The sequence below is a fragment of the Paroedura picta genome, chromosome 8 (genome assembly GCF_049243985.1).
Source record: "Paroedura picta isolate Pp20150507F chromosome 8, Ppicta_v3.0, whole genome shotgun sequence".
NCBI classification, from domain to species: domain Eukaryota; kingdom Metazoa; phylum Chordata; class Lepidosauria; order Squamata; family Gekkonidae; genus Paroedura; species Paroedura picta.
The window spans coordinates 69,420,903-69,446,685 of record NC_135376.1 but is presented as its reverse complement, the minus strand read 5'-3'; the positions used below and the strand labels follow the sequence as shown (position 1 = coordinate 69,446,685).

The following is a 25,783-nucleotide window of genomic DNA, read 5'->3' as shown; positions in this document are numbered from 1 at the left end:
AGATTCCAAAGCTAATAGACCTGAAGAACTTGAACGTTCACAACAAAGCTCCATTATTGGGAGCAACACAGAAACTGCTACGGTGACAATCATGTTTCATTATTGCCTAAAGTAATATCTGGTCCTACACTGGTCCTTCCCTTGAGTCGATATTTTGTGCAGAGCTGGAATAATTTGATCTGAAAGATAAAGGTGTTTAATATAATTTTATAGTCTATTGCAGTGGTCCCCAACCCCTGGTCTAGGGACTGGTATCGGTCCGTGGATCAGTCAGTACCGGGCCGCAGCTCCTCCTCGTCCTCCTCTCCGGCTGCTGCCTCAGAGACTGCCCTGCCACTGTGACGCAGCTGCTGCTGGGGTGCTGGTGGGAAAGCAAATGGAGCAGGGGCTCAGGTGGCAGCGGCAGTGTCCCTCGGCAAAACACTCCCCCCCCCCAGGGCCTCAGTAAAATTGTCAAGCGGTCCCCGGTGATAAAAAGGTTGGGGACCACTGGTCTATTGTATATATGTAAATTTTAAACTAAAGGGGACTCAAAACCTATGGGGTGGGGAAGACACTAGGCTGGTGCATCTACTACTAATAGCTCTTTGGAAGAAGGGGTGATTCCAGCAGCCCTGAAAGAGATTGAAGTTAGACCACTCCTAGAAAAAAATTGGAAATACAAATTTAAATAACTTTTGACTGGTGTCAAACCTGCCATTCTCCACAAAGCTTTTAGAATAAGCGGGGGTAAATCTGCAACCAGTATTGTTGGATGATGTGGGGTGTCTACATCCTTATCAGCCTGGATTCAGGTGCAGACAGGGAACAGAAACTGTCCAGGTGAATCTGTGAGGGTTACTGTCATAGCTTCTGTGCAGTCCCACACAGGTGAACTGTCCAGTCTCAGGCCAGCCGCAGAAAGTGCTTCCAAGCTTTTAAAAAGTTTCTAGAGCTCAGGAGTGTTTCCCTTCCCCTCTGTCTTCAGTGTAGGCTTTCCTGCCAGAAAGATCATGTGATGAAGACAAGGAGCTCTTTTCTCTCAGTTCTCCCTTAGCTGTTGTAAGAAGCTACAAAGGAGGGAGGGATGTGTGCATGCAGAGATTACTCAATGAACAATGGTAGGTTGGGTTGCATCTTAGTGCATTCCGTTCCCCCACGCTTCACACAGAAGTGACCTTGTCTGCCTCTTGCCCACTGCTCCCACCTGCATTAAAGGTAAAGGTAAAGGTATCCCCTGTGCAAGCACCGAGTCATGTCTGACCCTTGGGGTGACGCCCGCTAGCGTTTTCATGGCAGACTCAATACGGGGTGGTTTGCCAGTGCCTTCCCCAGGCATTACTGTTTTACCCCCCCAGCAAGCTGGGTACTCATTTTACCAACCTCAGAAGGATGGAAGGCTGAGTCAACCTTGAGCCGGCTGCTGGGATCGAACTCCAAATACTGCCCAATCTACTAAATAGAAAAAAACAAGACTACTAGTCCAATGCCACATATAAGCAACTTACAAGGCAGTCTGGGGTGGTATGAGCAGGAAGTGAAAGCAAAATGAAAAACTACCAGGAAAAAAGAGCTCCTAAGAGATTAAAATTATGGTAAAGGCACAAGGAAAATCTCAGGCTCAGCGAAGCCATGCACGCACACACATATGCACGCATCCCCTAATACACCAGTAGGAAACCAGCAACCTGCTGGGGCATGGTTATGTGAGCACCCCAGAAAATGCCACACTCAAAATCACTGAGGCCAGAACTACAGAGCAGAGAGCACCACAGTAGCAAGGCTTCAGGGAGAGTTACAGTGAAGGCTTCTTGGGGCAGCATGTGGTCTGAGCTGTTTAAATCTCATCAGTGAGACTGCAGGAAGGGAGAAAAAGCCAAGGTCCACTGTGCAGGCCCTTAAATGGAGGTGCCTCACCTGACCTTTCAATGTGCCCGGCTGCGTGATGGCCAATCACAGCAGGTCCCCATGTAAAACGGTGGGGAAAGCCCAGCACAGGTCCCTGGGAAACAGTGGAAAATCTGCATCGCAAGCCATATCCAGCCACACCGGGTCCATTTCCAGCATGGTGTCCCCATACGTCTACAATCTGTGCCCTGGGTGAGTGGTGGTGGCATCTACTGGAAGTATTAATGATCAGCATTAATTTAGCAGAAGCTTTAGGACGTGGCTAACTGGAGATTGTAAAAGTATTTATGCCAGGTGTTTTTGTTTTGTTTTGTAAAAGTACTAAACGCTAAAGAAATTTAGTGTCTAAAAACACATTCTTCTTCTATATGGATGGATCCTTTTCAAGGATCCTTCTGTAGATTTTGTTGTGGAATTGTGGCACTGTATAGCAGGTACGCACCTAACTTGGACAACCCAGGCTAGCCTGATCTTGTCAGGTTTGAAAAGCTAAGGAGAGTTGACCCTGGCTAGTATTTTGATAGGAGACCAAGGAATTCCAAGGCTATGATGCAGAGGCAGACAATGGCAAACTAACTACCTGTGAATATCTCTTGCCTTGAAAAGCTTAGGGTCACCAAAAGTCAGTTGTAACTTGATGGCAAAAAACAAAAACAACAACAGCAGGCACAGGTCAAAAACTGTTTTTCCACTTTGCCACAAATATACAGTTATTAGACACATGGGGTGTGAAAATAGAAGTATAATATAATGTTAAATGTGTGGTTTTAATTTAATAATGTTCCTGATTTCAGTCCAGAAAGCTAACAAGCCGGAAACTCACCCAGTTTCCTGGTACATGGTGCTGCTTCTACATTCCTGTTTTACTTGTCTTTTCTTTTCCCTGTTCTTCAGCAAATGTATCTTGATACTCCTTTCCTTTTAATGTGGCTTTAGTAGAGCATTATTTCTGCTAGAGTGCTACAAGAATGTCATTGACATATTTTACATTTGACTTAATTAGACCCATTATAGCTTAATGCTGTTCTGCTCTACTTGGGATTTTTTAATAGTTATTTCTACTTGGTTAAAAGTATTTTACTCCGCTGGTAAGTAAATGGGCACATGTAATGGAACAAATAATTCAGCACTTTAGTTTACCAGAAAGTACAAGAAATTTGGATGAAAGAGGCTACTCTAGGACAAGAGATAGGATGTGTGTCAGGATCCAACCCATCTTCTCTGGCATTGCTTCACATGGGAGAGATTCCTTTTAATTTCATTGTCTATAAGGCAGCATAGCTTTACAGATGCATTATTTCAATTAACTGTGATGAACACTAGGCAATGTATTTTCGTTCTGGACATTATAAAGCTGGATTTTTAGAACTGTTCCCAGGTTCTGTTTCAGATTGTGTGAATGGATTTGAGTTTTAATTTTGACTTCTTTTTCCAGACTTCAACAACAAACACACAACAGAATGATTGATCCAGCTATCAAAAGAGTAGCGACCGATATTGTCAAATCACCTGAGGATAAACGAGAGTATCGTGGGCTAGAACTTGCAAATGGCATCAAGGCAATACTTATCAGCGATCCCACGACAGACAAGTCTTCAGCTGCGCTTGATGTACACATAGGTATTTGAGCACTTATTTTGTGTTGAAGTATTTTTACCCTACCTTTCTCTCACACCTTTGTGGGGGTGGGAGCCACACCAGGTAACAACAAAAGTTAAAATAGTAAAACCACCACAGCAGTTCTTAGGAAACACAGTAAAGGGTGGGGGGAGATGAATGACACTACTCACTGGCACCCTTCCCTGTAGATTTTGGTTTGCAATTTACTCAGCTTCCTGGTGGTGGTGGTTTCATTCAGGTGTACTCGCCAGCTCTATTTCACTCTCCTCCCTTCTTGATACTCTGGTGGACAAGGTAGCCAAGGTCTTATTGATAGACCCCAGTGAAAAAGATTACTGCTGGTACAGTAATAATACTGCTCAAACCAGGACAAGAGTCAAAGATCAAGAGCCCTTTGGCTCATCTCTCTGGCAATCTGGACTTTTCGAAGTATCTGGAAAGAGGCAGAGGTGGGAGAACAGATGCTTAGCAGATCTTTTCCAGCTGGCCCAGGTCCCTGAATTCCTTTCCACAAATGGTGGACATTACCTTTGTTGTGCGTTTCAAGTTATTACTGCAGCAAAGTTCAATGAAGGAAGGAGACAAACCTTAATTTCTCTCTCTCTTAGAAATCCTAGTATCCAAGTTCATTACACTGAAGAAAGTGTATGTTAAAAAAAAATACTGACATTCAGAAATATTTTTTTTAAGTTACACAGCTTTCTGTATAGTAGATTTAGGCTGCAGCAAATCTGTACAGTGGGATTTACTCTGAAGCAAATTACAGGTTCTTGTTAAGGATGGGAGTTAATCTTCAATCCAGTGCACCATAATGCATACTTAATAGGATCAGGGAAAGGCAAGAGATGAAAATAAAACAATAATAATTATTATAATAATGTATAACTTAAGTCAGGGGTCCCCAATAAGGTGCTCAAGGGCACCATGTCAGACACCAGGAAAGGTGTTGGAAGTTGCTGAATGGTTTTAGAAAGCAGGTAGGACTTTTATCTAGTAGGGCTTATGATTGGCCACTGAAGATCTGATTGGTTGTGCAAGTTGAAAGATGTCCTGTTAAATAGAGCTTATACGTTGTGCAGTGACCTGTTCTGTTTTTTTCTCCATAAGGATCACTATCAGATCCACCAAATATTGCGGGATTAAGTCACTTTTGTGAACATATGTTGTTTTTGGGAACAAAAAAATATCCCAAAGAAAATGAATACAGCCAGTTTCTTAGCGAACATGCAGGGAGTTCAAATGCTTTTACCAGTGGAGAGCACACCAACTATTACTTTGATGTTTCACATGAACACCTGGAAGGTGCCCTGGATAGGTAAGCATATCTACATATTATTATTCCAGTAAATATTTTTGTTGGCTTTTGGTGTTTACTGATAAGATCAAGTTGTATGAAAGACAGCAGCACTGTTCCATAGTATATTTTGTTCATAATATTGAAATTAATAAAGTAGTAGAGATCATGACTAAAATAAGACGCAACATACTGACATTAATATTAGTTATACCAGTAAAATGAACTTTTTAAAATGAAATAAGCCTCAGCATAAGAAATATATTTTCAGTGTACATATTTCATTTGTCCAGAATATAGTGTATATTAATAGAATTCATATGTTTTGTTTAATATTGTAAAACTGTAAAAACGTTACTTACATAGGAATTTGTTGCTTAAATATATTCTCAGTATTCTTCATACTTATCAGCTGGATCTAAAAAGTCTGTTTTTTGTATTGAAGAAGCTTGTATTTTGGTGAAATAGAAGCATACTCAAGCTGAAGTTGCCATTCTTTTAAGAGTATTTACTTAAATAAGTCCTGCAGAACTTCTGGGTAACTGTTTAGGATTTGGCTACAAATGATTTACAGAACAATATCTTGGCATTGGTTAAGAGTGCAAAAACCTCCATTTTATAAGACTTCTCTAATCATTTTAAAATTTAAAAAAGAAACTGAAACCCAATAAAAGGTTCAATAAAAAGGCTTTTCAATATCAAGACTCAGGGCAGGACTTGTTCAATCATGGCCAAATCCAAGAAAAATGCAATCCCTTAACACAATGGTCTGCAACCTTTCTAAGGCTGAGGATCAGCGGTGGTGGGGAGGGCGATCATGCGGCTGCGCATGCCATGCATGTGTGCATGCCCCATGTGCGGACCTGCTTCCCTCTCCCCCCCCTCCCACAAAATGAAGCTTGCCGGGCCGCAAGCTAATCAGCCGCTTTTGTGGCCGATTTGCTTGCGGCCTGGGAAGTTTCTTACTGCCGGGGGGGGCAGTGGTTGGGGACCACCGCCTTAACAGATAAAATTAACTTTTGGGAGAGTTTTGAGTTCTAAAAGGTCTCCCAGTATTGATATTTCATCAACTTTGATCCCTAAGAGACATCTATTTAGGCATCCCAAACAACACAGAATTAGGTGTCCCTAAGTGACACCTCATAGAAATAGGCAAAAAGGAGTTATACTCTGGAGTTATACTAATCTAGTAGTGTCCACTAACTTGGTGTGTGGTCTGAGACAGCATTGCCTTGTTTAAAGCCCAGAGTGGCTGGCCTAGTCCATTTCCCAGTGCTGGGGCTCAGAGCAAACAAGAACCTAATATAAATTTGGGTGTTCTTCCAGAGTATTCGGAACCAAAGATGAAGGTGGGCAAAGCCCATCCCAGCTGAGCAGCAAAAAGAGACACATTCTTCCGCACTGTTAAATTTGCATTCTGTTATTTAGCTTTTAAAAAACATATTTCAGTGTGCTGATATTGAAAACATGTACTTTTCATATAGGTTTTCACAGTTTTTCTTATGCCCTCTGTTTGATGAAAACTGCAAAGACCGAGAAGTGAATGCAGTTGATTCTGAACATGAGAAGAACTTAATGAATGATGCCTGGAGACTATGTCAACTGGAAAAGGCTACTGGAAACCCCAGTCACCCCTTCAGCGTATTTGGAACAGGTGTGTGAGAAAGCGTAGTTTTTCACCAAACTACTCTTTAATAGGAAAGGAAGAAACTGAATAGATTAATTTCCTTTCCAAACCTTTCAAACATGATACTTCAGTGCATTGTTTGCATCAAATAAGCAAAAAAAAAGAACTTGTCAAAACAAGGAATGAAAGATAGTAGGAATTGTGGCATTTTACAGGTATGATAATTGGTGCACATGATTCACCCTCAAAGGTAACTGAGAACATGTCACATAAAATGAAATGACATGCATTTGAAGCTATTCAGTAGAAATGTTCATTTAACCATTATTAGGAGCGAGAGCTAAGCTGTTTAAATTAATTAAGGCAAGTCAAAGCCATAATTAAGCCAAAATACAGAGATACTGGTTAGCCAGTGAAATTAGAAGCATATCTTTGTATTTCGGTAGTAACTGTCCAAACAGCTCTTCATTTAAAACCATTTCAAGTTTTCCAAGATTTTTTGATAGATTTAACTCAGCAGAAGTTGACATCCACTATTCATAGCTGACGTCTGGATTTGTTACTGTCTGTCACCAAGAAGCTAAGGTGATTATGGCTGCAGTTTTATGACCACTTTATTCCTGAGGAGAACTGTTTAGGATTGTTCCTTATCAAACAATCATAAGAGAAAATGGCTGGGCATCAATTCTAAGCAAAGAGTGGCAGCAGTCATTTTTGAAGTTACAGGTACTTAAAGCCATTGCTATCAGTGGTTTTAATCTTGAGTAACTGGGAGAAGGACTATAGAAAATTTTGCCATTCAACATGTCCTTCATGTATGCGCTAGCAGTTGTAGATGTGTTCTCGAGGCATCCTTCTGCCTTTTTTCACTGCCCCGTTATGTTTTCCAAGTGGAAGCAGTGGGGCTGTGGAGGCAAAGACCACTTGGATGGGTATCCTGTTATACATTAGGTATACACTAGATTTGGACACATTCTGACCTTAAATACTATTTTGAAAGTCCTTATTCCCAAATGTAGATGTTAGGGTTTTAAAAATAAAACCACCACTTGCATTAAAAAGCAGTGGCACTGGATACTTGTGTTTTGGGAGATAGGATGCTGCAGCGATGCCTTTGTGAGTAATTCACAGTGGGAGTGCCAAAGACTTGAAGATATTTTTTGCATTCCCATCTGAACAGCACTGTTATGCAGGCAGCTTATATGTTCTGAATCATTGTATGGTTTGTGCTTACCTGTTCTTGTTGCTATTGTTGGTGAATGGAGATGATCATTTTGTGCCACCCCTGTTCCCATTCTTTCAGGATGTCATCTTGCCATCCACCACCTCACTCGTTTCACGGTTTCTTGCCTGGAGCCAGTTTCATGACTGTTGGAATGCTCTGCATCGCACTGGCGTTGGCTTGGAATGCTTTGCATAGCGCAGGTGTTTCAAGTCAGCATCATGAAACTAGAAGTTCTAGCCTTAATTTGTTTTGTGTTTTGCTTTTTCATTACTAGAAAAACTATTTTCAGCAGAAGTAATCATGATAAGACTCAAACTCTGATCAGCTTGCCCTAGAAAGTTTATTCAGGGGTAATCAAACTGCGGACCTCCAGATGTCCATGGCAGGGGCTCATGGGAATTGTAGTCCATGGACATCTGGAGGTCCGCAGTTTGACTACCCCTGCTCTAGAAGTAAGGTTTTGGGATAGCAGTGTGAACATTTTTAGTATCATATGGCATGTTTTAAACCTTGAAGAGTCAAATATCGTAGAAGCTGCTGCTACTGTATTCATGTAATAATGCTACATCTTAAGAATTCAGCAGTGGGAGCTACTTTTCCCTTGCCCCCAAGCATGATAGTGCTAATTGACTACTAGTATAGCATCTACAACTGGGAAGTCTCCTGTTTTCCCCCTCCATACCCTCCCTACCATCTGTTTCTTCAGAATCTTCCCACGCCTTCCCAATTCACTCCACTGTGTGTGTTTTGGCAGTCTGAACTCCTGCCTACAGCGTGTCTTACTCCTTCCATTCATAATTCAGGCATTCTCCAGGAGATTCAAAATAGGCTAACTTGCACAGGCTGTCCTTTGAGTACCAGGGTTTTCCAGTTACAGATATCAGCTGTCTCCAGACTTATTTAGCTGGGCCACAGGTGGCCTTGTTGAAGTTACAAAAGGGCCAGTGGAATAAATATGTCAATGGCAAGAGCGCAGCTTCATCTGATAGGAACAGTAATAGGAACAGCACGTACATTGTAATCTATCTGATAATATTTCTAGTGTCCCTTCAGTGATCTGACTGAAAAGAAACATGTACAAAGCCTCTGACTTGGATCCTAGCTCTGTTTTCTACTCATGAGAAGCACTTCTGCTAGTGGGATGGAAGAGGGGCTGGTTTCCACAGATTCCACACACTCACTGGGTTCCCCCTCCCCTCCATACACTTTCTGACATGAGGAGGCAGAACTTGGGGGAATGTGGCAGGATGCACAGTTCCCTTACCCAAGTGCTCTGCTGTTGCCACAAGTTGGATCCAGGCCTGTGTTGTGATTGTAGGGATTAACACCTTTGAGGAAAGCTAGTGCCTCCTCTTACATTTTTGGGTCACTTTGCATGACTTAAATGATTTTGACTTGTCTGACTGGTTTGTATTCTAGGAAACAAATTCACTTTGGAAACAAGACCAAACCAAGAAGGAATAGATGTCAGAGAAGAACTCCTGAAGTTTCACTCCACATATTATTCTTCAAATTTAATGGCTGTCTGTGTTCTAGGACGAGGTAAGAAGGCCAGAAGGTTTATGGGATAGTTTTTAAAATTGATACTTATTGGAACTTACTCTGTAATGAATTACATAAAGGAAGTTAATGGTTTTGGATTTCCAAAGGTTGAACCACAAATGCGTAAGTCACGAACAAAGTAATTGAATATACATGGTTTCGATAAGTATCATCATCTGGTTAGAGAGCCAGCATGGTGTAGTGGTTAAGAGTGGTAGCTTCTGATCTGGCAAACCAGGTTTGGTTCCCTTCTCCCTCTCAAGGGTGACCTTGGGCTCATCACAGTCCTAATAGTGCTGTTCTCCCAGAGCAGTAATATCAGGGGTCTATCAGCTCCAACTACCTCACAGGATGTCTCTTGTGGGGAGAGGAACGGAAAGTGATTGTAAGCCACTTTGGGACTCTTTCTGGTAGAAAAAAGTGGGTTATAAAAAACAAACTCTTCTTCTTAAGAATATATTCAAATATAAAAACAGGGATCTGGTAATGTTCCTTACCGGTGCTTTTCAGGTCTCCCCCTTCCAGTGACAATCCTACACATCTCAAAAAGCTCCTTCCTCCAAGGGAGCCTTTACTCCATAGGGCGTGAGAGCCTAGTCCTGAAAGAGACGATTGGCAATTGGCTTGCTGGGCACACATGGAAACGATACAGTGCATGCCAAATGACAAGTGAATTCTTCCTGATAGCAGTTGGAGATTTTCTTCTCCTCAAGATTGTACTATGCTTTTTGTTTTATGCGCTTATTAATATTTATTGTTTTCTGTTTGCAATCTGAAAAACTTATTCAGAAACAAACATGGCAGTATGCAAAACTGACATTTATTTTTCAACAGAAAACATTTTGAATGCAATTGTATGTACTTTGGTATAGCAAAGATCTTGTTTAATGTGAATTTTATTGCAATTGTTTCTGATTCTGGAAAGGCCTAGCATGCAAGTATGTACTTGCCTGTACTGTGGCTCAATGCTAGTTTGACTATTGCAAATTCTAATAAAGGGTATTGAAATGCTAGTTTACCAAACCATAGGAGTGAAAAGATAAGGTTACAAGGGCAAGGGAAAGGAGCATGTGCTCGAATAATGGCCTCCCGAGTCTTAAATCAATTTTCTGCATTAACCTGTACCATTTCAATAGTCATCTGTCTATCATGTCTAAATTGTATCATCTATACATGCTTGATTAGGTGCTTGGTTTGATTTTTTATAAGAGTATATTTGCAGTGTGATCCTGTGTAGATTTACTCTTTGTCAGAAAGAAGTACTTGGCTCATATATGTAGGCTCCAGATTTGTGGTAGAAGTGAAAAAATTGATATTTGCAAAATTTGGTGCCCTGAAAATGCTAGCCCTCCCTTTAAAAAAAAAAGTTTCTAGTTCAGTTATTTGCCAAGAGAAAATACACAGGATAAATGTGGTATTCTAGATGTTAAAGCAAATTGTATTTATTTATATGCTTCATCTATATTTCTTCCCCAGTGGGGACCCATTGTTCTGCCCTCTTCCATTTTGTCCAAACTACAGCTATGTAATGTTGTGGGTTGCACAAAATGTGTGTGAGAAGCCTAAGGTCACCCAGCAACCTTCCAAGGCAGAGTGGGAACTCAAAACTGGGTCTCTCAGAAACTAGTCTAGCATGTTAATCACTATTCTGTATTTAATGTACAGCAACTTCTTATCATTCACATACCAACTTGATTCTGGGTACTGATTGTAAGGCATGTTTTTTAGGTATGTGTTTATTAGCCTTGACTCTAGAAGGGACAACCCCAAGAAAGCTTGTTTAGCATTGAGTAACTTTGTTCTATCTTTAACTGTTTTCCTGTAGAATCGCTAGACGAGTTGACCAACTTGATAGTAAAGCTGTTCTCTGAAGTAAAAAACAAAAATGTCCCAATACCAGAATTCCCTGAGCATCCTTTCCAGGAAGAACATCTTCGGGTGCGTTTTGAAACATGAATGTGACATCTTCATTTTAGAAGTGCAAACTTAAACTGGAAAAATAAGTTATTGTTTTACTATTATTAATATCCATTACTTGGTTAAGTATCAGGTAGGTTTTTAAGTGCAATCAGGATTAAAGAGATAATTTGGGTGTTGTGATAGTAGGAGATGAGAACTGGTGGCATAATCTGGAAGCACAGTATGTTTGTTATTCATTTGGGTGGAGGTGGTTAGTGCAGGTATAACCAGTCACTTCCTGAAATGTTAATAATTGTTCTGATAGAAAATGCCATTGAGCAACATTAATACTGCATTATAGCCTGTATGAAATGAATATGCATGAAGTGAATAGTATCCGGTGTATGTACAAAAACATGGTAGGCATAAAGACAAAATGTCAGATTTAGTTTCCGTCTGATTTGAGTTTTTAAATTTTGCAGCAACGTTACAAAGTGGTACCTATTAAAGACATCAGAAAACTTTATGTCACGTTTCCTATACCAGACCTTCAGAAGTATTATAAGTCAAACCCTGGTCATTATCTCGGTCACCTTATTGGGCACGAAGGTCCTGGAAGTCTTTTATCAGAACTCAAAGCTAAAGGTAAGTTTAGCAATGAAGTGGTGTTATGGTATTAACAACACACTAATATACAAAGTTGCTCTAATTTAGGCCTATTGTCATCTGTGTAGGAATGTACTTGTATACATTTTATGAAGCTGTTAAACATAAGTGCTTCATTATTTTGGTAAGTGGAGTTTTAAAAAAATCCGAAATTTTAGTTGTAATGTGCTTAGTTTGAATTCTGTTGTTATTGTCCGGAACTACTCGTTTGTTTTTAAGTCAATGTTTCAATGTTCTGTATGTTGTTGTTGTTGTTATGTGCAAAGTCGTGTCCGACCCATCGCGACCCCATGGACAATGATCCTCCAGGCCTCTACCATTCCCCGGAGTCCATTTAAGTTTGCACCTACTGCTTAAATGACTCCATCCAGCCACCTCATTCTCTGTTGTCCCCTTCTTCTTTTGCCCTCGATCGCTCCCAGCATTAGGCTCTTCTCCAGGGAGTCCTTCCTTCTCATGAGGTGGCCAAAGTATTTGAGTTTCATCTTCAGGATCTGGCCTTCTAAAGAGCAGTCAGGGTTGATCTCCTCTAGGACTGACCGGTTTGTTCGCCTTGCAGTCCAAGGGAGTTGCAAGAGTCTTCTCCAGCACCAGAGTTCAAAAGCCTCAATTCTTTGATGCTCGGCCTTCCTTATGGTCCAACTTTCACAGCCATACATTGCAACTGGGAATACCATAGCCTTGACTAAACGCACTTTTGTTGGCAGGGTGATGTCTCTGCTTTTTAGGATGCTGTCTAGATTTCCCATAGCTTTCCTCCCCAGGAGCAAGCGTCTTTTAATTTCTTTGCTGCAGTGCCCATCTGCAGTGATCTTGGAGCCCAGGAAAATAAAATCTGTCACTACCTCAATTTCTTCCCCATCTATTTGCCAGGAATTGAGAGGGCCGGATGTCATGATCTTTGTTTTCTTGATGTTGAGTTTCAAGCCAACTTTTGCACTCTCCTCCTTCACCCGCATCAACAGGCTCTTTAGTTCCTCTTCACTTTCTGCCATTAGAGTGGTATCATCTGCATATCTGAGGTTGTTGATATTTCTGTATATCAATGTTCTGTATGCCTGAAAAATATATATGGTATTCTGTCTTTGCCCTTAGAATCAGCAGGCCGTTCCTTACTTTGATTAGAAAGTAATGCACGTTGCCTGCCTTTACTACAAGTGCCTACATAACAATGGCTGATTGTTTGGCTTACAAGTTTTACTAATTATAAAACTTAATATAGGCCATTACTAATTGGCTGAATTCAGCTATAACGTCAAGTAGTCATCCTGCTGACTTACAGGTGATACGCAGATACGTTGAGCACCTTGCCTGTAAGACATTACTTGTAGCCACAGTTTGAAATGGGTTCACAAGCCATAGCTTTGGAAGCAAGGTGGTAAGCATAGTTTGACAATACAGACACTAAAGCAAGCTGCAGTTAGGAACACACAGGAAGAGGAAGAGGGAGCCTTCTACATGCAAGGCTTCGGAAGGGGGGACATGAGCCTAGGGAAGCACTCAAGTGTGCCAAACTCTGGTTTGGTGTTAGTTCTGTGTGAGCCTTAACCACCATTGAACTTAAGCGTCGTTGTCAGAACTTAGAGGTAAGCAACTTCAGTGACTAGTAAATTAAAGCCTATTTTGTTTTGATGCTTTTCTGAATTTTGGGTGCTCTTGGGGATCACTTTGAAAATATAAGCAATTTAAGAGTGAATTTATATAAATGTCTGAGAAATGTGACAAGGTGGGAAATCCATGTTCTTCTTCATGCTTACCCTACTTAGAAATCGTTACATAAACAAATGATTGGGTAATAGTCTACTGACAGTTATAGTACATCCTTATCCATGGTTCCTCTATATATTTGTGAAACAGCCTGGTGGGTGGAATGTGTCCAGTTGTCCAAGTTGGAATATGGCCAATCAGGGTGCACCCTGATTGGCCCTGCCCCTGCAGCTCCCACCCTCCATCCCTGGACTCTAGCTTTTTTGCTTTCAAACGTGCCTCACTGCCTGGAGCCAGCAGCAGGTAAGGGGAGAGGGCCCTGGGCTACGGGTCGTGGTAGAGGGCCTGTTAACGAGGGCCTCCCGGCCTGCTGACTGCCTGCTAAGGAGCTGGCCATCCCCCACCCACCCCACAATCTGGCTGCGAGCTGAGCCCCAAAGCCAGCTTAAGCTGCTGGGCCAGGGGAGGGAACCCTTTCAAGGCCTGTTCTTAGGAACGGGTTTGAAGGTAGTTTCTTATAATTGGATGTCATCATGAAAGAATTGTTGGGATTTTTCAAATTTTGTAGGAAATAGTTTCATGTGCTGGAGTGCTCAAGGAGTGTATAGTGTCACCTTTAGCTAAGTTTAGCTACTGGGAAAATACATTTATCCACAGTATGCAGTGTTAAGCTGTAAGTGAAATACACATTTAAAAAACTAGAACCTCAATATTTAATGTGCCATGTTGCTTTAATTAGCTCATAATTATTAAACTGAATATCTAAATAATAACCATTCACATCTCCAGTTCCTGACATCAGCTACTAGGAGTTATGCATTCATTTTCATATTTGCTTTTCATCTCAGTACACAGTCCTAAATTTCCCCTTTGTGTAGTCCTGCATACAGACTGTAAGCATTGTATTGTGTTACGGTCCTTTTCTTGATGATGGTGAAATGTTGCCCCCTCCCCAATTCTCAAAATGATTTCAAGAGTTTACTTCCTTCTAGCCATTTATTTTTCTAGTAATTATCCCAGTGGTTCCCTTGCCTCTTCAAATTACCAACCTCCAAACTAGCTGGTGAATCAGGCTCCTTGCTTTGACAGATATGGTTTAAGCAAATATCTACCAAATTAAATGCTGCTATCATGGAATGATGAGAGTGGAATCCTGTCCAAACAAAGGCAGACACTCACCCAACATGGTCCAAGGACATAGAGAAGATCTTGATTTGCATATGTGGACTTTCTCACCAGCTTTCAATATCAGGGATAGTTTCATGCATACATTCCTATTGTGCAAGGGGCTTTGTCACCAGTGTTTAAAGGAAGTAAGTGAGGCCACTTGGGCTCTGTGTGTGTGCTGGAGTGCTCAAGGAGCATTGGATCATACTGAGGCTCATTTCAAGCAATCTTTCAAACCACTTGGAAGATTGTGGATGAGCTATGGACTCATGTGCTTTCTCCAGCCCCTGACCTTCTCATAGTTTGCTGTGTCCTGGTGCCTCAGCAATCTGTGGGGTGAATCCTGCCTGAACTTTCTGCACATGCAAGGGTGCGTGTGAAGATCACCTCTGCTGTGGCAGCCCTCCAAGTCCTCCCTCCCCAGCAATTTCTGAGAGTTTTCAAAGGAACATTTTAGGCTGCTGCAAGAGAAAGGAAATTGGGGAAGTCACACTCTCATTGATGGAAAAATTTCTTCCATCCAGAAACTTTAGGTGGGATCCAAGCGTTCTGTTAGCACTTTTCCTTCAAACTCAAATTAGAAACTCTGTTGAAACAATTACTAATAATTAAATAGTCATGAGCGAGCAAGAAGATACGGGGATGGAGGAGACATGTTTTCACAATCCTCTGGTTTTCAGAGAGTTATGTGAATGAAATCCAGAATTCTCTTGTATTTTCCTAGTGTCCGAACACATTTCCCTCACTTTTTCTAATCTAGTGAGGAAAGACAGCCATTGTGGATTCGGTAAACAGAATGCTGGGATTAGACCTGTGTGATGTGGGTGCATCTTCAACTAAGGACAAAATGTTTCATGCCACTGCATTGTATTTTGTGTACATGTAATCTGATTTTGTCACTTTTCATCTATCCTTCCTCGGTAGCATTAGGTGGTAGCAGAATGCAGACATCTGTTCTAATACGTTGTCTTGTGTATGAGAAAATACAGCAATAACTAATGAGTGTATACGATTTCTTTACTTTATAGGCTGGGTCAATGCACTGGTTGGAGGACAAAAAGAAGGTGCTAGAGGTTTCATGTTTTTCATCATTAACGTTGACCTCACTGAAGAAGGACTTTGTGAGTGACTTGTTCCTTTCCTTCTGATGACTTGCATTTAGATTATCTTAACACAATGAGCTATTCTAACTAGGCTTATTCAGTGTATTCAGGGAGAAATTAAGATGAAATAAGAGATTTGCTATGTCGGACATAAACTGGCTAATTTTAGCTTTAGGATGATTTTTCCGAAATAAACCATTTGGGAACCAAAACACCTTAGCAATTAAATTGTTATTAAGACCAAGATTTTGGGGGAGGTACAGAAGATGGACAGAGTTAGGGAAGTCCTTTTCCGTGAATGAAGCTTAGATCATAGTAGGAGCCAATCTTATAAATGTCCAGTGAATTTGAATTGCCTGGGGTTCTTCTGAATCTCTGAAGACTATGTTATGTGCAGTGTGTATACTTTTTACTGTATTCTTTTGTACATAAAGATGCTTCTAAAGTACTGTATACATATTGAAGCAAAGTAATTGATACTTCCATTATTAAGAAGCCTTTCTGCACTAGATTATTCTCTATCAGAAACCTGAAGTGTTAGAAGTATAACACATAACTGTGATGTTGATTTCTGAAAAATAAATAAATATTTGTTTTTATATCTCACCCTTCCTGTAAGGCTCAGGGCAGGTGCCACCAGTTCATAAAATACAATAACTTTACGATCACATTTTACATTAAACAGTTCAGAATGTAACCCGTCTGCCAATTAGTTAAATGTGAAATATTAAGGAGGGTATTCTTTTTTGGGCTAATGTATTTTCCCTTGATGCATGTAAATTTTTTTTGTTCCAGTACATGTGGATGATATTATTTTGCACATGTTCCAGTATATACAAAAGTTGAGAACAGAAGGACCGCAAGAATGGGTTTTTCAGGAATGTAAGGTATGATACCAATTTTATAGCTATCCACTCTTGATTTTCTTGGCTGAAAAGCACCATGGCCAGAAACAAGTTTATGTCAGAATTAATTGTTGTTAGCCACCCTGAGTCAGCTGGGAAGGGCGGGCTATAAAAATAAAGTTGTTATTGTTGTTATTATTATTATTGTTCTCATCGTCATCAACTAAGTATTTCTTCATGAGTGAATAACAGTTTGACCAACAAACATGTAAATACTTGAAATGTCTCGTATCACGTATAGTATTTATAAATTGAATACACTTGTCAATCTCTCTTATATCTGGGTTTCAACTTTTAATCTTCCTGTTTAAAAATACACTTGCTGAAAGTCTAACTTTGTCCAGTTTCTTTAGTCACTAGTGGGGGCGGGGATTTCTTCTGTTCTTTCTCACCATTATAGCTTTTCAAGGCTTGGGAGGTTTGGCAGCACCTTTCACTTTGCCTCTGGGTATCTTCTATGTTCCCAGTCTCTCATTTATTGAATTAGAGCCAGTTTGCCCTAGCACCCTACAGTGCTGGTCCTAGTGATGCCCTGAAGCAGCATTTGGGGGCCTTACAAGTCAGCATTCATTGAAAACAACATGAGAGTGGGACCCTGTTTGTTAAGGACCTCCCATGTGAATGAGTTGGTAGGTAGGTAGGTAGACAGAAAGACAGATGCCTTTACAAAGCATAATTAAAATAAAAAATACAAAAAATAGAGCCATATTTCTCCAATTACATAAAACCTGTGAGAATCAAATGTATAAAAATCACAATAAAATGTATAAAATTAATAGATCAAGATGGAGGCTCTCTTGAAAGCACTCTAGCTCAAATCTTCCTGACAGCCAGAGCAAAAATTGCCAACCTATCTGAAACACAGGGATTGGAATCTGATAACAGATTGGTAACATGGTCAGAATCGGAGGTACAATGTATATAGGTAATATCTTGGCAAGCTATTTGTCCCTAGGTTCTGAACACCAGGGTACAAGCCAAGACGTAATGGGGAAGATCTTCCAGACTTTTCTTGTAATTTGTTCAAGAAAAACCATGTTGCAGGTCATGTTCAGTACAGGTTCACATTGCCAAATAATCTTGTATTCATTGTATTTACCACTCAGAGGATTGTGTCCATTCTGTTGCTGTTCTGTAAGTTCTGAAGCTTGTAGCTTGCTGCCCATTATTTACTAATTACAATTAATTTTGCTAACTGCACACTTTTCTACTTGATCCCGTAGAGTCGTAGACAATAGAATCTTTCGGCTATTTTGTTATCTGTAGGCTTGGTGATTGCAGGGGGCTCCAGGGTGCAGCAAGAAAGGGGAGGTGAGGTGGGGCTGCCTCCCCCTTGTCGCTGCAATCTCCTGTCCCTTCTGCAACATGGCCACAGGGCATCAGAGGACCCTCGGGAACAGCATGGAATGCACTGCTCTGTAGTGAGGAAGGGAGAGGGGAGCTGGAGCCTATTTCCTTATGTTTGGCAGCATTCAGTTAATTGCCAGTTTTACAAATTGATTGCCAGTTTCAGAAATTAAATGAAGCAAATGTTACAAGGTCTATTTTCCCTTGTCAGATAAAAAAAATAATTGCCTGATTAGTATTTATACCACGGAAGCTTGCATTGCTATGTTGTCTCCTTTTTCTCTCTTTTTAGGATCTAAATGCTGTAGCCTTCAGATTTAAAGATAAGGAAAGGCCCTGTGGTTACACATCAAAACTTGCAGGGATGCTCCATGTGAGTGAGAATCTTGTGTTATATAGGATGCAAAACTGAGTGTGATAGGAATACATTTGCTTCCCAAAAGTAGCAGAAACATTGGTCTTAATGAAATGTGTGGGGGGAAAAGCATGGTGATCTTTTTTTTTTTAAATGCCATCACTTTTCATCTTGCGCTGGGCAGGTAGAGCCATCTAGAAGAGGCCTAGTAGAGCATTGATTTACTACATAGTTGCTGCTGTAAAAAGCCAATATTTGTTGTTTCCAAACTAATGGTTCTATGAAACAAGATTGGTAATCACAGCTGGAACCCTGATGTATGCGGGATGTGCCTGAAGAATTTGTGTGTTTTCATTTTTTCCTAGCACTGCCAATCAATTGGTATTCAGATAAACATACTGTCAGTGTAATTTTACCCATACGTTGAGATGCTTATTTATTAATGAGTTTTCCTTTACCATGCTTACTTGGGGCATGAAGATGCTGCTGTTATCCTGCCATAGTCTTCCTAAGGTGAACATTACCTGTCAGTGATTCAGTACCAGGAGTCTAGACAGGAAGTTGCAGTATTTTATAGCAACCTTGTCAGCGGATGTCCTGTATAGACAAAAATTGCTGCAAACCGTGGCATGCAAATTAGGCAACCCCTGAGGAACTCATCCTCCTCCCACCTTCTTTCTAAATCCTTCTGAATTCTGTAATTGCTTGTTATTTTTAAGAAGATTCATATAGTACATTTACTAAGTGCTTACTTTATATACTGCAGAAATATCCTCCAGGGGTCAGCATTTACTACTTTTAAAATCCTTTTTATTAATGTCACATGTATTCAAGTGGATTGCCTTTTCTGTTGAAATTTGATTGGGCTTGTAGGCTGTCCCTTTCCCAAATAGGCGGCTTGCAACAGTGTCATGAGTAAAAATCCCCATACAGTAAATATTATAATATTAAAATACTAAAATGAAACCCACTGCATGCTCTGTCATTTTACCGTCTCCAACAAGCCTGGGATCACAGTAGATGGAACTCCAGTTTTCAACCAGGCTGGGAGGGTGCCCATTCAGCTGATAAGACTGCAGCCCTTGGCCTCAACCAAACACCTGGTGGGAAAGCACCAATTTTCAGGCCCTTGGGAAGTTCCGTAAGAGCCTAGGTCTCTGCTTGGCAGCTCATTCCACCAGGCTGGTTGAGGCCAAGTGCAAGTTGGAATTTGCTGAGCGAAGTGCTATTTTGAAGGGCATGTTCAGAGAAGCAGTCCCTCAGGTACGCAGGTCCCAGACCTGACTGCAATAAGGACTTAAAGGTTAATACCAGCACCTTAAACCTGATCCAGAATTCATCCAGCAGCCAGTGCAGCTGCTGGAGAACAGGTTGGATGTGGGCTTTCCACGGGGTAGGTGTAAGGACCCAGACAGTTGCATTCTGGACCAGTTGTAATTTCCAGGTCAGGGATAAGGATAGGCCCAAGTTACTCTAATCCTGGAGATGACCATTGAATAGATCACTGTGGCTAGGTTTTCTGGGCCAGGTAGGACACTAGTAGCTTTGTCTGGTGTAGATGGAAAAAAGCCTGGTGAGCTATTTGAGTGACCTGCACCTCCATAATGGAGGCATTGAGGATCACCCCCAAATTCCTGATGATATGTGCAGCCTACAGCTGCATTCCGTCAAGACATGGCATACTTCCTCATCTGGTGGGACTGTATGTCCCTGACAAGCCCTTGCAGGGCTTCTCTCCTGTATCGTAACATTAGCAAGATGGTGAGCTTAGCAGCCCATGGTCTACTATGTTGAACGCTGCAGTGATGTCTAATAACACCAGCAGCACCAACCTGTCTTGATTCATTTGGCTTTGGAGGCCATCTGTCAGATCGGTCAGTGCCGTATGCACCCAATTGCCCTGCCAGAAGCCAGACTGGAATGGGTCCAATACTGAAGCTTCATCTAGGTATGCTTTTAATTGCCTGTTCAGTCACCTTCCCCACAAATGGTGGATGCGGGACAAGGCAGTAGCTGGCAGGGTTCTGTAGATCAAAAAATTGTTTCTTCAATAGAGGCTGGAGCACCGCCTCTTTTAGCCTACCCGGGATGTCCCTGGGTATAGGGACTGATTGATTATTTCCCAGATAGGCCTCCCAATCCTCTGTTCCCCTGTTTTGAGAAGGGGCAAGTGGTTGGCCTCATCAAAGCAAGCGACCTATCCAGCTTAGTTTGTGAAAGTCCCCTGAAGCATTCAAAGCATTCCTCTGAAAAGGAACTCCGAAAAAGCAGTCGATTTGGATGCAAGCTTGCAGATGCAATGGAGGCTGCACAGAAATCCCGCTTTGTTACCTTTCACTACCATCTCATAGGATCTCATAAGCATCCTATAAAATGTTCTTGCCATTTCATTGTTTTTCTCCAAACTCACTGTCCCAGCTCCCATTTCTTTCCTCACAGCTCCCCTAGTATTCCAGGGTTATGGTATACTGCTGTAGGACCAAATGCTTGGGATTTCTTTTGTACAATTTTTAGTGATTGCGATTTGTTTTTTAAATATTTTTCAATATGGATAGATTTCCTGTATTCCCTCTTCTTACACTGTGATTTCTTTTAGTACTACCCTATAGAAGAAGTTCTTGCTGCTGAATATTTACTAAAAGAGTTTAGGCCTGATTTAATTGAAATGGTGCTGAATAAACTGAGGCCTGAAAATGTCCGGTAAGTTATATTGCCAGATATCAATATTCTGTACTAATTAATGTTTAATATTGCTAGTAGATAAGGGCTTGGATCCTGCTGAAAATATCCAGAGTAGTTGTTTTTTTTGCCACCACTGCATGATTGGGAAGCTTATTTACCCATTCTTATAATCTTGGACAAACGTTTGATTCCAATTTATTTTAATACAGCACTGTGGCCAGATAAAACAGATAGCGAGAACAAACGTTTGATTTCCATTTTTGCTGCATAGATAATTTTAGCCATCATAATCATATATTCAAATATCTCTTCCAAAAACTTTTGATAATTAGTTAGGTAACATTTCTAATAGCATATTCTTAGCTTCCATAGTGAATTTAAATGTTAATGTATTCTGCATTATCCTATGTATTTCCTTCCAATATTTTTTAAAGGTCCACAACATATGGTAAAAGGTTCCATCTATCTACAGGACATTTTATTTTGTTGTTTTTATCTACTTTCTCAATACCCTTTGGGGTAATATATCATTTTAACTGTTTTCTCTTAACGCCTGATTGCCTATCAAGCCTTCTTTTTCCTATAGGTCTTATTGGTATATAGATATTTCTCCTCTAAAGTTCTGCATCCATTTAATCATACATTTTCACTCTTCTATTTCTTCTGTTTCTAACTGATGAGCCGGTGAGAGGGCTTTGCTGCCCATGGGAAGCCTTTCAAAGCCCATTTTTAAAACTGGCTTTGATACTAGTATATATATAAAATAATAAATTATCTTTTTGTTTTGTTAATCAACTGTTCGTGCTCAGTTATCTCTTTTAGAGCGCCACCTTCCATATTGATAATCTTTTTAATCTTGAAACTGATTGGTAATAATAGATTCAAATGGGTAGCCATGTTGGTCTGAAGTAGCACAATAAAATCAGAGTCCAGTGGCACCTTTAAGACCAACAAAGATTTATTCAGGGCATGAGCTTTCGAGTGCAAGTGTGACGAAGAGTGCTTGCACTCGAAAGCTCACACCCTGAATAAATCCTTGTTGGTCTTAAAGGTGCTACTGGACTCTGATTTTATTGTGATTGGTAATAAAATAGCCATTGAATGTTGAATATATTTGATGTCTATCAGAAGAAAAAGTGAAATCTCTATCATTTGGATGCTTGCTCCTCCTAGCATCTTCTAATTTCAACATTTCCAAATATTGGAATATATTTTTCAGTAATTTCCCACATTTAGGATTTCTACATCTGTACCTTTTGGTCTAAAACTCTGTTTTATGTCTCCAAAAACCATTGTATCTTCATCTGGAAATTCTAGCATGGTTCGGGAAAAAAAGCCTCAAAAAAATTTAACTTTGACATTGTTTGACACATATTCCTTGACCCCTTCCTGTAGATTCACCTATCAGCTTGCTCTCCCCCGTAGGGTCAGTGTGAGAACAGAGGAATAAATTCTGCCTATCCTGGTATAAATACAGTGGGATAAGTTTGGAGCTTTCAGAAATGCTCCTGTTCAGGTTGCCATTTCTCCAGAAGGGAGAGGTCTTCATTTTTAATTAGTGGCAAGTAAAAATGTTTTGACAAAGTGAAGCTTTATATTTTCTTCTTCCCATTATGGTAAATAGTATAGTCGTTTTAACCCTTCCCCCCAAATGCATAATGTAATGATAGTCTTTAAGCTTGTATCTACGTAAATCGGCGGGGGGGTATTTTATTTTTTTGCTGAAACCATGGTTCTGCTGGCATGTATACTAGAAACACTTAGATAAGCAGTGTTCTCTCAATGCCGATGACAGAACGGTTGCCATGGAAACTAATTTCAAAGGGAAATAAGCTTCCCCCAGACCATTGTACTGTGCTTGTATTCATACATAACGTGAAAGAAGGCCGTGTGGGGTGCTTCATTTATAGCACAGAACCTTCCATCTTGAGATGTAACTTGGCATCCAAGGAGAAGGTTAAAATGAAAAATTGCTAGCTATTTATGTCTCTGGTTCAGTTCTATTCATTGTTTTTAAGGATTTGTTGGTACTAAATGTTCAAACTGATTAAGCGTTCCATGGATCCAACTGTCCTATATTCTTCTAATTAACTACCAGTTGGCTTCGAGATGCAGAGCAGTGTTGATAGTAAATGTTTTCTCTCACACGTAATTGGCTGTAGAAACTCTTAATTGCTCCTGCTATTTTACTGTATCTCTCTCCCCCCCCCCACACACACACACCCCAACTTGAGAAATAAACCGCAGCTCTCCGTTAGAAGAATTTCCTTTAAAATTGCAGTCTATGCAACTCTGGAATGTCAGTTGGAAACCTAGCAGGGAAATGCTGTTGATAGCATGAGCAGAAAATCATGTTGAGTTTACAGTCATTGAAGGAATTTTGTCTGGCTCAGTGTGTCATTTTGAATATATTTTATTTATTTATTTATTTAGATTTCTATACTGCCCATTTCTTTGCAGCTCTGGGTGGTTTACATTGAACATAACTATCTATAACTATATATCTGCAGAAATGCTAGAAAGAGCATTCAGGAATGGCTTGAATATATTGTGTAAGTCCGTGAGAAGGCCATTCAGACCTAAGAAAATAAAAGGATGTCAAAACAATATTTAGACTTTCCCCTTCAGTATGCTTGAGCTCTTACTCCTCTAGGGATTACGTTGTTCCCTTAAACTAGTAGATAAAGCAAATTATTCTTACATGATGATTTAATGAGGAAGGGGGTTGACTGCCATCCCATCTTTTGGTCCCCTTCTACTACTGAAGATAGCAAACGTTCTCTGTTCTGTCACATGGACGTATGTGGTGGAACAACAGCATGTGAGGGAAATGAAGCAAACCTTTGTGGTGGCCACTCACGCAAGCATGCCACCAGTGCTTCTGTCTCTGCAGGAGGCAAGAGAGAATGAGAACATGCACACTCTCAAAACTCACCCTGCTGCAAAATGTTCTCCCAGCCAGCAAACCTTACATGAAATTATACTTTGCTGCTGAGGGGAAGGTGGTGGGGTGGTTTTTAATCATTTAAAACCAGAAGGGCATGTTGATTAGATAAATTGAATAGACAAGAAGTAACCGTGGTTCGTGCTCTCTGTACTATCTAGCTATGACGGTTCTCTCCATTTAAAATGTCACCAACTAGCAAAATCTTCTTGTCCTCAAGTAATAAAAAGATGCACTGAACAATGTTGCAAAATTTCTGACCTTTCTCTTTTGCACTGCTCGTAATCCTTTGTTTAGTGCATTCTTCCAAATGAAGACAGCAGAAGGTTTGAAACAGGATTTTGAGTTGTGAGGTTTCCAAGGGAAATGATGAGAGAAAGCAGGCAAGGCAGGCAGTCCTCCGTGTGGCATTTTGCATTCAGTTGACATATGCCGGCTAGCTGAATAGTGTGACAGGTACACTAGCAAGCAGCTGAGAAGGCCTTTCTGGTATTTTTGATTCTTAGTATTCCAGACAAAGCATCCCAGCTGCATTAAACTGCGGAGGTTTCTTGTTGGTCGCAGAGAAGCAAGAGCACCCTGTCTCCAACAAATATCCCTCCCCCTTTTTTCTGCAAATATAGAATCACTGGTTACCTGCTTTTAAGAGGGGTCTGTATATACATAATATATAATTCCAAGTGCCTTAATACAAGAGCTAGAAATCATTTATTTGCTGAAAGCTAGAATACCACACTTGCAAGAATGAGAGGTTAATGAAGTGCATTACAAGATAGTGTCTTACTGTTATTGCTAGAACAGTGCATTAATATTTTTGCATTGCAGTAGAATCTCCATCTAAGTAATGTCTTGGGATCCATTTACTGGATCCTTTTAGTACAGCCAAATGTAGGTTGGCTGGTTGTTTCAAGAGTATTAAAAGGAGTGACTGGATATATAGTAAGATATTAAATATTACAGCATTGATAAAAATGTACCTAATCAATGTGACCAAATAAAATTATGTGTACAAGCTTTGGGGAAAACACGGTTACTTACCATTTTTTGGGGGGGGTTATTTTTAGGGTTGCAGTCGTTTCTAAGACTTTTGAAGGAAAAACTGATAGAACAGAAAAGTGGTACGGTACCCAATACAAGCAAGAAGCAATTTCTGATGAAGTCATTAAGGTATGCTAAGAAAATCGGTAGAGTCTGATTCTTGAAAGCATTAGTGGAAGTTAGCCGGTGTTATAAAGAAAAAGTACTGATGGTACTGTGGATAGCTTTATTGAAGTGGGCTCACCATATTTAATACCATATCTAATACATGTTTGGAAAGCTCTATTCAAGTTTCTTCTGTTTTAAAGTTGAGGAGGTCTTATATCCTTTTAAAATAGTCGTTTGAGATGAAAGAAAGACCCATAAATGGGATGTTTGACAATTGACCTTGTGCCCCCCCGAGTACTCCTGTTTCTGAAGAAACCTTATGAATGGGGGAGGGAAACCTTATGAATGGTGGGGGAGAGGCAGGTTGTACTGAGAAGGTGAAATTGGTGGAAATAATATTCCCTTTCCTTCATATAAAAACCTTGCTCTGTTTACGTAAGGGCTAATGCAAGAGGTTGGGCCATTTTTACCAATTTCCCCTTCACATTATACTCCACCCACCTCATTTCACAAAGCTCATGAGAGTCCTCTAATCCTCAGTACTGACTTTTCATGTTGTGGGGGGTTGCACTGACCTGGGGAAGTCAGTAGAGTTCAATTGCACAGACTCTATGGAAGTCTGTTAAACTGGCCTACAAAGCACGCAAGAGTATTTTAATTTGCAAAG

The 25,783-nt window shown here is 40.5% G+C and overlaps 1 protein-coding gene across 7 annotated transcripts in view; it reads left to right on the top strand.

The window, feature by feature from the left end:
* IDE (insulin degrading enzyme) overlaps positions 1–25,783 on the top strand; it is a 78,891-nt gene that overhangs the window by 21,110 nt on the left and 31,998 nt on the right. For all 7 annotated transcript variants that reach the window (XM_077350256.1, XM_077350255.1, XM_077350260.1 and 4 more), the window contains exons 2-12: positions 3,323–3,507; positions 4,615–4,822; positions 6,286–6,455; positions 9,073–9,195; positions 11,021–11,133; positions 11,577–11,739; positions 15,663–15,755; positions 16,533–16,624; positions 18,282–18,362; positions 20,941–21,044; positions 25,035–25,137. In XM_077350256.1, the coding sequence (XP_077206371.1) occupies positions 3,348–3,507; positions 4,615–4,822; positions 6,286–6,455; positions 9,073–9,195; positions 11,021–11,133; positions 11,577–11,739; positions 15,663–15,755; positions 16,533–16,624; positions 18,282–18,362; positions 20,941–21,044; positions 25,035–25,137 (1,410 nt within the window). In that variant the 5' untranslated portion in view covers positions 3,323–3,347. The remainder of the gene's footprint in view (positions 1–3,322; positions 3,508–4,614; positions 4,823–6,285; positions 6,456–9,072; positions 9,196–11,020; positions 11,134–11,576; positions 11,740–15,662; positions 15,756–16,532; positions 16,625–18,281; positions 18,363–20,940; positions 21,045–25,034; positions 25,138–25,783) is intronic.